General features: G+C 32.5%; 1 protein-coding gene across 6 annotated transcripts in view; it reads right to left on the bottom strand.

The window, feature by feature from the left end:
- Nup98-96 (nuclear pore complex protein Nup98-96) overlaps positions 1–16,738 on the bottom strand; it is a 617,363-nt gene that overhangs the window by 97,494 nt on the left and 503,131 nt on the right. For all 6 annotated transcript variants that reach the window (XM_089589262.1, XM_089589263.1, XM_089589261.1 and 3 more), the window contains one exon: positions 13,119–13,216. In XM_089589262.1, the coding sequence (XP_089445388.1) occupies positions 13,119–13,216 (98 nt within the window). The remainder of the gene's footprint in view (positions 1–13,118; positions 13,217–16,738) is intronic.

The raw sequence follows: 16,738 nt of genomic DNA, 5'->3' as shown, positions 1-16,738 counted from the left end.
ACAGTGTCCTACTACTGCCGTAATCCTGAAAGACTACGTCCCACTACTGCATATTTCACGACTTATTTGAAAAATTATTTAATTAAACGGATAATGATAAGCACAGTCAATAAATATTGTTTCCTTAAGTAAAAACCTATATTTTTAATTTAAAAAAAAATTTAAGTGAATTAGCATTGGTGGAACTTCAAAAATAAAGAATAAATATTTTTTGCTTAAAAAAGTGTCCCAGTATACCTCATTTTACCTTATGAGGGACTCTGAAAATAAAATACTCGATACCATCGGAAGGTTAAAACAAAATTTATTATTGGTATTAATCACGGTAAAAAATAAACGATTAATTTTTTACATGGAGGCTGTTTAGCGGTTGTCAAGGGGTGTGGAAGTACTTGGGTACCTATCGGAAAATTGTGGTAAACGTTATCTAAATTACTACACAGTTTAGGAAAAAACGTATGCATATTCTAATCTTATTGTTTTTAGATTAAGTTTTTCTAGACCTCCCCCACTACACCACACTGTAGAGTCACGCAACTACCTAGTGAAAGTATGAAAAATTTTTGTAATTCCTTTTTTCCTTTTATGGGTTGGAAGAAAAATATGAGTCCTACTAAAAAATTTATGGTAAAAATAGTATCATTTGTTCTACTTATAAGAAGTTTATCGTATTACCAAGGCCTTTATCAAGCCTATCAGGCTCTAAAAAGTTTTGGAAGGCCTGTGTATGTTAATATATTTAGTCTCATATAGCTGTTTTGGGACTGATACCTACTAGCATAGGAAATTTGTTTAATTTTATTGTAAATATTAAATGCGAGAATACTTAAAAAACAATCTTTTTTAAAAATAATTAATATACAAGAATAGCAGCGTTATCATAACGACTTGCGCTTGATACTTTTGAAATATTAATACAGTTTGCGATGAAGTCGCAGCATCGAGCACAGGCACGACAGTGCTGCAGCGCCCGGCTGTGGTAGATTTTTTATGTTTTAGGTGTACGTGCCTGTGTGTGTGCTCAGCGGGCTCAGGTAATGTTTCTCAAGCCATGGGTCGTACACGTGCGCTTAATGAGCGGCACTGGCGTGACAGAAACATGAGAGGTGCGGCTTATTGGTCAGTGGTGGGTAGATTGCTTATAAACGGTACAATTTTTTGGTCAAATCATTATGCTGATAAGGGTTAAGAAACGGTCAAATAAAAAAAAGAGGACGCTAGTGCATGACTAGCCAATCAAAAATCGCTGATTGACGGTAGCCGATCGATCAAGGCTTGTACGTAATGATTTTTACAAAGTATTGAGCGAGAAAATGGAGCCAGAGTGGAGAAGTTGAGTTGGATTATTCATTTTGAGTAGGCTTTTCTTTCTGAGCAAACAGGAAATTCTGAACATTATTAAAAACGTTTTGTGTGGCTCGCAATTGTCTAGGTTTTCTCCCGAGGCAGCTGAGTAGGTTGTGAGGAGATACGTGACTAGCGGACTCGGATCGCGATGCGCACTTCTAGCCCTCCTCGAGTGAACCAGATAATAGTTACGGGTACGTGGGTAGTGGCTTTGGAGTACGCAGATTAGTAGCTGTTGAGGGGCACTATTAGTGGCTCCTTGGGGGGTATTATAATGGCTCGTCAGAGGCGAGCCAATAGTAGTAGTGGAAAAATGATTAACTGTTCGGTTTTCCACAAATCTAACATCAGATTTGTAATCAGTGGCTTTAAAAACCTCTATCTACAAATTTTTTGTAAAATCAGGGTACTCGAAACGTGGATTTATTGATTTTTATTTAAGGCATTCTTTAAAAGAAAAAGTTATGATAATGTTGAAACATGTCGACTGGTTTTTGAAACTTCGGATCGAAAATAATTTTTTTTTTTTTTCAATTGTTGTATAATTTTTTCATTAGACAATTATGATAAAAAAAGCAGTTTTTACTCCTAAAACGTAGAAGATGCAATCTCTTCAGGCTAAAATCGCTCGAGATTATGTATTTTTTGTTCGAGGAATTATCTTTAATCTATTTTATTTAAAAAAAAATTTAATTTAAGTCGGGAAATTTAGGAAAAATATTTTTTGAGATATCAACCAAAGAGGTGATTTATAATTTTTAATCTGTCCGCCTAGAAGGTCAAATGACGGATCCATACAGGGTGTGAACCGCTACAGTAAGGGGAGACGTATTTGCATTGATTAAAGCATGTATACGCGTGTTCCAATACATTATTTGATCGTTTAAAATCAAGTTTTGAATATTGGAGTACTATATAACTACAAAGATAGCGTTAGGTGGAGTAAACGTATGTTCTACATTAAACTAAGTTCTCGATTAATGAGTATATGTAATTCGTTTATGAATTCTACTTGCAGTGCATTTTGATAGAAAATTTTGTTGTGACTCTATGTCAGTGTACAAAAATTATTGATTGGGAGTTAATTTATCAAGAAAATAGCATCTTTCAATTTATTTGCTGTAGTACCATTGGTAAGTGAATCTCATAGTTCGTGTTTTATTATCCAAACAGGGTGTATACATACACGCCCATAAGTCATTGCAATAAGAAAATGAAGGGTACATTATTAACAAAACCTATCAAAAACATAAGTGTTTAGATAATAGTTGAGTTCTTAGTAGGAGTGCCATTCTTAAGATTTGCTATAAGTCCATCGTTTACTAATACTTTATTTAACCACTCGTATACGTGATATTGATTACGTTACAGTCCTACAAAGCTCAGATGTACTTAGGGATACGCAGTACTACTTGTCATGATCGAAAGTAAGCGTAACTAATCAAGTTACCGAGTGAACATTGTTCTCGGCCTTGCTTTTCATTAAAAGTGATATTTTAATGCTACTAGCAACTTAAAACTAACGAAATTTTCTGCAGAAACTCACAACTTGTAATGTGAGTTATTTTAAATAAATTTTTCGTTTTCTGTGTCATACCTAAGGTTTGAATTTCCAAATATTAAGACTTAATGTAACATTAATCAAAGTGGACCTACGTTTACAGTTGAAAGCTATTGTGTAGTCAATACAAAATATTTATGATAATTAACTTTTCTTATCTGTCGATCGTCTAATTTCTCTACTTACAACATCAGTACCCTTATCATTATTTGGACGCCAAATGTCCTTACTTAGATGGTTAAATTAATGGTCTAATCCAAAAATTGAACAATCGTCGATTAAATAAGGTCAGTTAGGGCACCTTGCTCTATCCCAACGCACACTACTTTTAAACCACAAAAAGTATTTATTCTTGTGCTTATAGGCTCCAGTTACTATTTGGTATACATCGTAACTCGTGAACTTGCTTAACGTAACTTTAACAAACCTTAATACTGATATAAATTTTGATGGTTATTTTGTTTAAAAAGCTTAAATCATATTTCAATAATTAAGAAATTAAAAAAAGCCTTAATCAAAAGTTCCATCATGATTTAGTTAACTATTAAATATGCATTAACAGGTAGGAACATTTTAACTGCACGACAATAAAAACTAGGGACTTGTACTCGCTAAATAAATAATTTATATTATTGCTTAAGGTGTTTTATTAGTTAATCAAGTTGTAAGATGATAGCTCAACTATCGTACGTGGACAACACGTAGTTTGAACGTACAGGTAAGCTTAGTTAGTTACTCTGGTTACATAAGAAAGTTAAAAATAGGCATCATTTTCTTCACATAATTTTTTAGATAATGTAATGTACAACCAAACTATTTTCATGGTGTAAACAATGGGACACATTTAAGAAGTTAATTTGTAATTTATTTAACGTATTTGCATTATAACGTTATTTTTCGAATTTAAAAAGTCCAACATTTTAAGTAACATTTCTTGAATAATTCCACAACATTGGTTATTACAAATTATGTTACCACTACAGGGCAATAAAAAATCTAACACAACAACAAAACATCTAAAAGCAGCTATCAAGACTTTAAACACGCTAGCAACGCAGAGTATAGGTGAATAGTCTAACTATACCGGGAGATGGTTACTATTACGCTGCAGCTAAGTTTAAGCCAGATTGTTTAATTAGCAGGGCTTAGTGGTAGGATATGCCAAAACAGCAGGACTGTCATGCAATAGCCACAAGATGGCATTGTTAGTTTCTCATTGCAACTATTTCGGTAGTACCGTACGATTGAGAACACTCTACATATTTTAGTGTACAGAAGGTTAAGTATACCGCAACAGGTGTACTAAAGTTTAGTTAAATTAAACTTAACTAGAACTTATATACCGTTTGTAGTTTGCTAGTTAACGTTTATTTCATGACGGGTTTCTATCAACACCAAATCAATCGACTACTAACGTTTTTTTTTCCGTATAACAACTGAATCTTTTCTATTTTTATCTTCTATGCCATGCAATTCAAAAACTTTTTGTAAACTTGATAAATTTTATTGCTTTTTCTTAATTATTTTAAGTAACATTAGTTTCTTAGTTTTTCCTACTTTCTTTTTATTCCCCTATTGTCAGACACTCTGAAAACGCGAGAAATACACATTTTTCAAAGTTGATCTTGACAATTATTACATATAAAATAATTGTCGTAAAGTAACTGCACACGATCACTGACGTTCAAATTAGTATTACAGCTTATGATAAGTTTACTGCAGATTTATTATGGAAGGCCTGATGAAATTTTTAATAATAAAGAAAGAAATGTCATGTAGAAATAAAGTAAAAATAATAGGGATAAATATACAGCTATGTTATTAAACTTAATGGCATCACTGCTGTTATCAAGACTGATATTTTAGTTATTCATCATTGTAGACTATGTACATTCTCACAAAATAACAGACCTGTCTAAATTTTACTGCAGTCTTAAGAGCCGTAAGTTGACCAAAGCCAAGTTTCTTGACATAAGGAAGGTGATGGATAATAAACAATACTGGAAAAATGGGGTGTAAGTAAAGACAATAAATGTATGGTCCTAAATCGAGTTACCCACTTAAGATACTCACGGACTACTAAGAAATCTAGCTAAGTATAGTTTTTAGATAAATCATCAGCTCTGAACTCAAACTTGATCTTCATTTATAATATGAGGGATAACGGGCTCTTGCTTGAGAGCGGATATTAAAATAAATTCTTTGGCTATACTATCGAAATTAATTAACTGATATTTTATACTAATTTTTCACTTCCTACTTTAGCTACGTAACGGTGCTAATAACTGAGATAAAGTGTAGGTAGGTAGAGTTCCGTTGTGCATGCGAGAGAGTGCGGACGTGTTGAGAGAGCGCTCCGTAGGAAAGAGTAATTAAAAAGTAATTAAAGTAAAAATTAAAAGAAATAAAAGTACGAGGAAGTGTAAAAAGTAAAGAAGCAGCAGAGAAAAAAGTGTAAAGTGAATACTTATGAAAGTTTAAAAGGATGAAGTGAGATTAGTGTGGTAGTGTCAGGGTAAAGAGAACACGTGTAAGGCAAGTAAGGAGTGGGTAGTACGAATAGGGGATAATAAAGAAAGGTATTAGTGAGCGGAAAAACGAGAGACAAGAGGACAGGAAAACAGTGTTAACGTGGTGATAGTAAAAGAAAAAGTGCAGTGAAGTTCGAAAGAAAGTGAGGTTAGAAAAGATATTACAGGAAGAAAGAAGCGGCAATTGGAGAAAGAGGTCGATAAAAGGGGTAATCTGAGGGGTAGATAAAAAAGGTCCCTGAAAAAAGCAATAGTGAGGTCGGTAAGGAAGATCACTACTTTGTCGAGTAAGGCTGACAAATAGAATTTCTGACAGATAGTAGTGGTTGTCAGTAAAGTAGAAAACTGCATTACCGGCAAAATTTAAAAATGGCAGGAAAGCCGCCTGCGACAAGTATGAATACAAGAAATAATACAAATACAAAATTAAAGAAACAGACTCTATTGAATTTTACAAAAGAAAATCAGGAGAATAAAGAATTAAACGATAAGATGAGCAGGTTGGAAAGGAAGTTGGACATCATGATTAGTAGTCTAGAAAGAAGAGAAGAAGATTGGAAAGAGAAAAAACAGATGTGGATAAATGAAAGGCAACAGTGGAGAGAAGAAAAGAAGGCGTTAGAAGAAAAAATAAGCAAGATGGAATGGGAAACAGAAAAAGCTGAGAGAGAGAAAAGGAGACCGAACATTGTTATAAAAGGAGCAAATATTGAAGGAAAGAATCTGGAGAAGAAGGTTAAAGAGTATATTGAACAAAAGATAAAAATAAAAGTCAAGATAGAGAAGGCTAAAGTGATAAGTGTAAACGCTGGGCAAAATGTGAGGAAGTTGGTGGTAGTAAGGCTGGCAAGTAAAGAAATGAAAGAAGAAGTAATGAGAAATGAAAAACATCTGGAGAGAGAAGTTTACATAGAAAGCGATCTAACAGAGAGAGAAAGAGAGATCCAAAGATTTATTTTGAACAAGTCGAAAGAGCAGAGGAACAAAGGAAAAAATACAAAAGTTGGATATATGAAGATTTTGATCGATGGTAAATGGCTTAGATTTGATGAAAGGAAAGGAGATTTTACAGAGGAAAGAAGAAGGAGCCAAGAATGAAGAGAACAAGAAGATGTAGAGGAGGAGGGAGTGAGAAGAAGAAATGTTAGTGTTTGTGCGTGGAACATTGCGGGAGTGCTAAATAAGGACAGTGAAGTGTGGAAGTATTTAAGTGAGTTTGATGTGATAATGTTAGTAGAGACATGGTTGGAAAAGGACAAGTGGACTAATGTAGAAAGTGAGTTGCCAAAAAGCTATGAGTGGAAGTGTATAGCAGCGACTAGAGAGCATAAAAAAAGTAGAGCGAAAGGAGGAGTAATATTAGGAATAAGCAAAAAATTGGAGAGTATAAATCCTGAAGTATGGAGCGATAATATAGTAATGCAGTATATTAAACACGGAAATCAGAACTGGTAGATCATAGAAGTATATAGTCAAAATGTAGCAGAGACGATGGGAATTATAAAGGAAAAAGTAAAAACGAAGGAAAGTGGATGCGTACTTATACTAGGAGACTGGAATGCAAGAACTGGGAGAGAAGGAGGTTGGATTAATGAAAGTGATAGTGAGAGTGATAGTGACGACAAGGACGTAAGGTTAAGAAAGTCGAAAGACGATAAGATCAATGAGGAAGGTAGAAGACTAATAAAAGAAATAACAGAAGAAGGATGGTGTAAAGTAAATGGGCAAAAAGGAGAAGAAGGAGAATTCACATACGTTGGTAGCAGAGGAGAGTCGGTAATAGATTACGCAATAGGATGTCAAGAAACGTTAGATCAGATTAAGGAAATGAAGATAGGACAAAGAACGGAATCAGATCATATGCCGCTAGAAGTATACCTAGAAAAGGAAGTAGAGGTAGAAATTGTAGAGAAAGAAGAGAGAACAAAGGCAAGGAGGGATTGGACTCAAGAATTGATTGATCAGTGTGGAGAACGGTGTAAAAACTGGGAGAGAAAGGTAAAAGAGATTGAAGAAAGATGGAGTGAATTGAAAGAAAAAATAGATAGTGCAGTACCTAAGGTGGAAAAACAGTGTAGAGTGTGGAAGATGGGGAATAAAAAATGGCACGATAAAGAATGGAAGGAGAAGAAGAAGGATTTAAGAAGAATAATGAAAAGATGGAGGAAAAAGAAAATAGAAAGAAGTTATTACATAGAAAAAAAAGAGAGTATAGGAACTGGTGTGAGGCAAAAAGAAAAAGGTTTGAAAGATTAGAAGAAGAAGAGATAAAAAATGCAACATCGGAAGGCGAAGTGTGGAAATATATAAGCAAGTACAGGAAAAAACGAAGGAGAGGAATATCTAAAAAGTTCACAGTAGAAGAGTGGAGAAGGTATTTTATGTAAAAGTTAGATGGGAAGAATGAAGAAGGCATTCTGAGGGAAGAGACAAGAAAGGATGAGGCAAGAACAAATGCAGAGGATCAGGAAGAAATGGGCAAGAAAGAGTTCGAGAGGCAGATAGCCAGATGAAAAGTAGGAAAAGCACCAGAAGAAGATAAGCTGGAAAATGAAGTATGGAAGTACATGCCGGGAGAAGTGGATGCAGCTCTGTGGGAATTGCTGAAAAAAGGATGGGAAAAAGAAGAATTACCGGATCAGTGGAGACGAGGTACGATTTGTTTGATTCACAAAAAAGGTGATAAAGATATGTTAGAAAATTATAGAGGAGTTACATTGACATGTACAGCATATAAGATTTATGCGAGCATGTTAAATGAGATGTTAAAAAAGGAAATCGAAGGTAAATTATCAGGAAGTCAGTTTGGTTTTAGAGAAAAGAGAGGAGTAATAGAAGCTATATATACATTGAAACACATTGTTGAGGAAAAATTGAGCAAAGAAAGAGGAAAATTATTTACATGTTTTATTGATTTAAAGGAAGCATTTGATCGAGTGGATAGGAAAGTTTTAAAAGAAAGATTAATAGAAATGGAAGTGAGTGAAAAGCTAAGAAATAGGATTATGGATATTTATAAAGAAACGAGAAATGTAGTTAAAGTTGGAGAAGAGGAATCCAAGGAATTTTGGACAGAGAAAGGTTTAAGGCAAGGCTGCCCACTGAGCCCGACGCTGTTTAACGTGTACTTAGCGGATCTGGAGCAGGAATTAAAGAAAGGGCAGGTGGAAGGATGCAGAGTTGGTAATGAAAAAGTATGGAGTCTATCTTACGCGGATAATATAGTATTATTAGCAGATAGAAAAGAAGAATTGAAAGAGATGTTAAAAAGATTCAAAAAGTACACAAATAAAAAGATGATTTTAAGTGAGGAAAAAACGAAAATTTCAGTGTTCGAAAAAAAAAAGAGGAATGATAGAAGATGGAAGTGGGGGAGTAAGGAATTAGAAGAAGTAAATGAAATAAGATATTTAGGATATATACTACAGAAAAATGGGAGAAACGATAGGCATATAGAAGAAAGGAAAAGAAAAGCAGTGATAGCTATGAAAAATGCATGGAGCATAGGAGAAAGGATATTTAAGAATAGCTATAAAAAAAGAAGAAAATTATTTACAGCCCTAGTAGAAAGTATAGCGCTATTTGGTGCGGAAGTGTGGGGCTGGGAAGAAGAAGAAAGACTAGAAAGTATACAGAGAAGATATATGAAATGGATATTAGGATTAAACAGCAATACACCAAATTATATAGAGGAGGAGGAGTGTAGATTAGAAAGGATGAGTATAAAAGCGTTAAGGAGAGCGTTAAAGTTTGAAGAGAAAATTAGGAAGTCAGACATAAAATTAGTAAATGAATGCATAAGAGAAAAGGACAAGGACAAGGAAAGAGAGAGAATAGGAAAGGATTCAAAAAAGAGAGCTGAATTACTACGGGAAGAGAAAGTAAAAGAAACAAGATTTATGAAAGGAGTAGAATTTAGGGAGGAAGTAAGAGAAAAAATATTAATGAACAAGGAAAGAAAAGAAAAAGAAAAGATAATGGAAAAGATAGAGAATTCACGGTACAACAGAACATATAAAGGTATAAGAACAGAAGCTGAACCAGAATACTTGAAAAAGGATATGCCATTAAAGGATAGAAAGTTAGTAGCAAGGTTTAGATGCGGAAATGAATGCAGAAGTAGAGAATACTGGAAAGGAGAGGAGGATAAGAAGTGTAGATTATGCAAGGAGGAGGAAGAAGATCTTAGACACATATTAAAGATTTGCGGAGATACGAGAAATGAAGAAGAAGACAAAGTAAAATAAGGTATTTTCACTTGTGACGTTATTTCAAGATGGCGCGATCACTGGGTTTTTTCTTCAAATTTGCACCAAATATGCAAAACCAGCTGTGAAATTCACGAGGACGTCCCAACTAATGATAATGCGTTTAAAAACTTCAGGTTTTAATAAGCTATCGAATGAGCACTAAATTTTTTACATCTTCACTTGGTAAGCAATGCAAAAAAATGAATGAAATTATCGCGGGCATAAAGTTGATTAGAAAAACATTTTATTTTTTGTGCTTACCATGATCTAGTTATAACGAATTTGAAATATAGTCAATAGCGATTCCCGATGCATTAGAGGAAATTTTTCGTTTGTTTGCCAAAAGTGTAGTTTTAATGAAAATCAGTACAGAAAAAAAAGTACTGCAATCAAGCGGATTGTACCCGTCTACTATACATATATATATGGTTGCAAGCTTTCTCGCCTCCGCGATCATAACAAAGTCCCATAACCTCTGACGAGCTGTTAAAATTGAAGCAGTGTGTGGCAAAAACATGAATAAAAGTTGTTGTATAAGTGGTTGTCACGATAAATCTGCGAAATCTTTTTTTCGTATTCCATCTGTGATTTCTCCGGACAATAAAAAATACATAAGTATCAGTGCAGAGGAACGAAATGAAATTATTTCTTTATCTATGAAAAGACAACATTATTTCGCAGATTTATCGTGACAACCACTTATACAACAACTTTTATTCATGTTTTTGCCACACACTGCTTCAATTTTAACAGCTCGTCAGAGGTTATGGGACTTTGTTATGATCGCGGAGGCGAGAAAGCTTGCAACCATATATATATGTATAGTAGACGGGTACAATCCGCCTGATTGCAGTACTTTTTTTTCTGTACTGATTTTCATTAAAACTACACTTTTGGCAAACAAACGAAAAATTTCCTCTAATGCATCGGGAATCGCTATTGACTATATTTCAAATTCATTATAACTGGATCATGGTAAGCACAAAAAATAAAATGTTTTTCTAATCAACTTTATGCCCGCGATAATTTCATTCATTTTTTTGCATTGCTTACCAAGTGAAGATGTAAAAAATTTAGTGCTCATTCGATAGCTTATTAAAACCTGAAGTTTTTAAACGCATTATCATTAGTTGGGACGTCCTCGTGAATTTCACAGCTGGTTTTGCACATTTGGTGCAAATTTGAAAAAAAAACCCAGTGATCGCGCCATCTTGGAATGACGTCACAAGTGAAAATACCTTATATTAAGAACAGTTAAAGTAAAAATGAATATATTATATAGCGTAGATTAAGTATATATTAAATGTACAAAATGTTACGGAACCCCTCCAAACCCGTAAGGGACGGAGTATAAAATAAATAAATAAATAAATAAATAAACAAAGTGTAGGTAGAGAAACGACGAGTAAAATTAAGTACAATAATCAATAATTTGTATCGTGATAATGACAATAATAATAATAATAATAATAATAATAATAATAATAATAATAATAATAATAATAGTCAACCTAATAATAACAATAATAATTTTAATAATAACAATAACTATAATAATAATTTTAATAATAATAACTATAATAATAATAGTAATATTAATAATAATATAAAATAATAATAATGTAACAAAGAAGAAACTGTTTTCTAAAGATTTTCTAGCGTTTAAAGTACCATTTATGTAGTCACTTTGCCCATCAGAAAGATTGTGTATTGTATTTAAAGTCGTTTTTCTTACCGTTTAATTTTTTATAATAGTGGTACCATATATATTTAAGTTATTTTATGGGTTTGATGAATGAATGATAATTTTAATATGTTTACAGGAGTTAAACGCCTGTAACAGAAACACACGAAGCAATAGTAAAAGCATAATTTTATTTTGTGCGAGAATAATCAGAGCAAAACTTTGCATGCAAGGTCATAAGGTTTTTGCCTGCTTGCATAAGGTATTCATACTTATTCTTTGTTATTATTGAAAAATTAAATTTTTTTTCCTTTTTTAGTGCCCAAAAAATCATGACCTACTTACACATTTGAGCAAAAGAAAAACAAGGCAAAAATAACGATACTCTATCTAATCTTTAATTATATATTATATTCCATAATAACTTTTAATGTCAGCGCAAGCAAGTAGTAGCACACGCATGAGCTAACACCAAGATCAAGGCCAACAGAAAAGTGGGACATCATACGGTGTTTTCCTTAATACTACTCTAACACGATACCTATTGATCAAAAAGAAATGACATGAGCCACGACCAGGGAACGAAAAAAAAATCCAGGACATGACAGTATATATCTGGAGATCGTTAAGCTTAAATAGAAATATGTAGAGAAGTGTAAGGCAAATTCTAATATACGTAGCATATGACACACTTAATAATTTATCTTAAATAATTTGATTAATTAATCTAAAGCTTTGTTGTGAGTAAAAGCATAAGAAAACTACAACAGATCAGAACACTGATGATAAAAGTCTAATTTATAAGTAACTTTTTTGACTACGCTTTTGATTGTTCATTTTCAACTTTAATTGTTTTGTTTCACTACAATTACGCAATCAAAGTATATAGTAAAAATATGCCTTGCAAGATCATAAAGCTTTATGTGTTCAAAGCAAAAAACAATTGTTTTAAAATGTTTAAGGTTTTAATTTGTCAATTAAATGATTCATAACAATATTAAATATTTCGCGAATAAAACTCTAATGGCATTATATCTTACCATATTACTACTTTATCTTAAAATAAATACTGATAAAACAACACCTGGTAAACAGAACAAGACTTTTCTTACCATGAGCACAAAGTGCAAACTGCTGTTTTGCGCCTTCATGTCACACTTTGCGCCATTGTAATTACTTTAGACCCACGTCCACGGGTAGAAAAGTTTTTTGGGCCCTCCGGGCGCTTAGTGATTTACTAGGCACACAGTGTGCTCTCGGGCGGAACATTGCACCTTGCGCTCTCGGTAAGAAGAACAATATACGTGACATGGGCACAGACATAAAACAACCACAACCTTCGGGCGCTCATGTTTGTACTTTGTGCCCTAGTGACGTATATCCTGTTTCGTATTACAGTTGAATAAGGGTGGTTTATTATTATTTGATATATCATTAATAACGTATGGATATTAGAAAAATACAAAATCTTGACTCATTATTTTATAAGTTCAAATATTTTTTTAATTAACAAAAATTATTATTTGATGCCTTTAACTACATAGAGTACAGATTTCGTGTTAAGGAGAGGTTGAACTAGCTGACGAATTGTAGTTGGATAGTGCACGTTTATATTATATGTATGGATCGTTTGCTAGTGTATCTATGAAAATTCTTGCACTAAATAATTTCCATCTACAAGTATCAGAGTCATTTATGATACTAAAGATAAATAATTTTTTATAAATTTTTAATTATGAGCTTACCATTAATGATGGCATCGATAGCAATGTGTCTTATAATAATTTCATGAGCCTCATTCCATTTTTCTGCAGCAATATAATACCAAGCAGCTTCTTCATACCTAAAAAAAAAACAAAAAAACAACACAAGTACAATAAATAGCTTTCGAATTCATTTAAACTTTTTTTTCAGCTGTGAACAATGAAAAAAAACATTAGATCATTGTTTGAAAATACAAATATGTATGAAGATGTATTATTATGACATTTTAAATGTATAAAATAAGAGACGAAAAGATTGAAATGTTTTTTATCTATTTACAAAGGATGCTATTTCAGATGTGTGTATTTCAAAAGTTATTAAAGTATAATTTAATTGACACAATAAATAAGACAACTATAACAGAACGTAATGCAAAAACACTTACAGTGACAGCCCGCAAAAGCACTGCTAGATGGCAAAGTCTTAAATACAAATTTAAATAACCTCGCAAGCCCGAGCCACTATATAGGTTTGAGCCACTATGAGTACGCACATTTTAGTGTAACTTGTAACGACTGAGAGGTATGTAACGTATTTAATTTCTTAAGTTTATTAAAAAAATTTTCTACTGTTACCATTCAGGGTATTATTTGATTGATTATTAATTATTAGAATAATTATTTTTTTATAAATTCAATCGTTTTACATAAATTTGATTTTCAAACGTCACGCGCAGCTCCGATTTCAAACTTTGCGTTTGATAGTACCTCTAGGTAGAAACTACTAGTATTTATAAATGAGGGGATAAAGCATTGCGTAAAATAACGATAACAAATACGAGCGATAAAAAAAAAAAAATCCAGAAATTTTTTTTGAAATATTAGAGTATATAGATGGCCGCTATTTAAGCCACAAAAATTTTTATTTAAGATCTAAAAGACGATAAGCAAAACATTAATTTTATTACATTTGAATAAAATCTTCAAATTTAAAACATCATCATATAAAGATTATGGATTACCATAACGAAATGAAACAGTAAAATCTTAAAATATTGGAAATTCAAAGTGATCAGTGATCCGTTGGGGGCGAAATGTAAGAAAATAAATAAATACAAGTAAAGTGTATTTAAATTTTCTGCGTTGATTTATTGATGCGCAACGTTTCGCTGACAATATGCGTCAGCCTCATCAGGCTACAAAATTAAAATTAAAAACACACAATGAGTGATCTGGAAGGCTCAAACACAAAAATACAATAAATTTTTTTGTAAATTGTTACCGCAGGTACGCGAAAATTCGTAAGTTTGGTTGACTTACTCGTCACCTGTCGTGCTGTCGACTGACAATAAATTACAACCACAAGCCAGCGCTTACATAGGCGGAGCCACAAAGGTAGACGGTAAAGGGCGATGAACTCGATCGGGACATTTAAACTTTCGTAGTAAAGGAAGGTATGCTCTATTAAAGGAAAGCACATCCTCCTTTCTATTGATGTTGTGTTTGTCGAGTTTTATATAAAGCATTTCGGAAATAATTCTTTTTTTATAATTGGATTCTTTGTCAAGGATTTTAAAGTTATCCCAATCGAATTCATGGTCAAAATTGATTTGGTGTGCACAAACAACGGAATCGGAGTTTTTACTTTTCATATGTTCACTGATGCGGACCTCCGCCGCTCGCTTTGTTTCACCCACATATGACGCAGGAAAATTTTTACAGTAAAACTTATATACTACATTTGTCTGTTTATGTTTATTCGTTGTATCTTTTCCTAAGCGGACGATATGCTGCAGTTTATTGTTAATAAGAGGGTAAGTGTGAATATTGTAGGGTTTTAACATGGTTGAAATTTTTTCAAAATTATTGTCAATATATGGTATGCCAATTTTGCAGAGAGGGTAGGTGTTTGTAGTGCTTCTGTTATGATTACTATATTTGTGTCTTTTTAATCTGACCTTTATGTTTTTATTAATAAAGTTAAAAGGGCAATTGTTTTTTATCAACAGGTTTTTCACCCTAGCAATATTCACACCGTGAAAACGTGTACTGGCAAGTAAGATCGCCCTATCAACCAAATTAAAAACAATATTTCTCTTATAGCTAACTGGATGACCAGAAAAATAATGTAAGATTCGTCCGGAAGAAGTAGGTTTTTCAAACCAGTCAAAATTAAAATAATTAGAATTTCTTATTATCGTCAAGTCTAAAAAGTTGAGTTTCTTGTCAATCTCCATTTCATATGTAAATTGTAGTTTGGGATGATATGAATTAAAAATATTTAAGATTTGGTCAATATGGTCAACATTAATAAAAAGTAATACATCATCCACGTAACGAAAATAAAAAGATGGAATAATATTATCGTTATTTTTTAAGATGGAGAGACAATCATTTTCCAATCATTGAGATAACTTTAAAATCCTTGACAAAAAATCCAATTATAAAAAAAGAATTATTTCCAAAATGCTTTATATAAAACTCGACAAACACAACATCAATAGAAAGGAGGATGTGCTTTCCTTTAATAGAGCATACCATCCTTTACTACGAAAGTTTAAATGTCCCGATCGAGTTCATCGCCCTTTACCGTCTACCTTTGCGGCTCCGCCTATATAAGCGCTGGCTTGTGGTTGTAATTTATTGTCAGTCGACAGCACGACAGGTGACGAGTAAGTCAACCAAACTTACGAATTTTCGCGTACCTGCGGTAACAATTTACAAAAAAATTTATTGTATTTTTGTGTTTGAGCCTTCCAGATCACTCATTGTGTGTTTTTAATTTTAATTTTGTAGCCTGATGAGGCTGACGCATATTGTCAGCGAAACGTTGCGCATCAATAAATCAACGCAGAAAATTTAAATACACTTTACTTGTATTTATTTATTTTCTTACATTTCGCCCCCAACGGATCACTGATCACTTTGAATTTCCAAATTCACCGGAGGGCACTGATATATACTAACAAATCATCTTAAAATATTAATTTAGTAACAAATTGTAAGTATTCACTTGGTAACCTCAATAGTAATCAGAAAATAATTTTCAATGGAATTATTAACAGTGATACAAAACTGTATTTTATCAATAGTCCAGGAGGTTCTGTAATAACATTTTCATACAAAACATTTATTTTGTATTTTTTGTTTAAAAAAAAAAAATGGTTACATCTATGACTGAGACAGGAATTGCTCCAATTTTATTACCTATAGGAATAAAAAGTCATAGAACGTTTTGATTGTCATCAGATTTAAATAACATTGAAAGTTTTTTTTTAAAACACAAACCTAATACAAAAAATTACGAGAAGTAAATGTAATTATTTGGGACGAAGCTTCAATGATCCCTAAAAAAGTTTCGGAAATAGTGGATAAGACTTTAAAGGGCTTATGTGATAATAATATGCTATTTAGTAAAAAACTTTTTATTTTAGGAGGCGATTTCAGACAAATACTTTTAGTGATAAAACATGAGTGTAAGTTTAATAAAGTTTAATAATAAATGTGATGTTTGTAAACAAATTTATGGAGATGGTATAAAAAACTGCCTAAACAAAGTAATTCTAACAACTCATAACGAACTTTTATACGTTTTAAATAATAAAATTTTTAATTTTATTAAGGAAGTATCCCCCTTATATATAATAACGTCAAGATTTTTA

The sequence above is a fragment of the Copidosoma floridanum genome, unplaced genomic scaffold (assembly GCF_036245765.1).
Source record: "Copidosoma floridanum isolate Cflo_tuat_1 unplaced genomic scaffold, Cflo_Japanese_pri ptg000008l, whole genome shotgun sequence".
In the NCBI taxonomy this organism is placed as follows: Eukaryota; Metazoa; Arthropoda; class Insecta; order Hymenoptera; family Encyrtidae; genus Copidosoma; species Copidosoma floridanum.
Note: the sequence above shows the minus strand (reverse complement) of the source record. Positions and strands in the feature narration are given on the sequence as shown.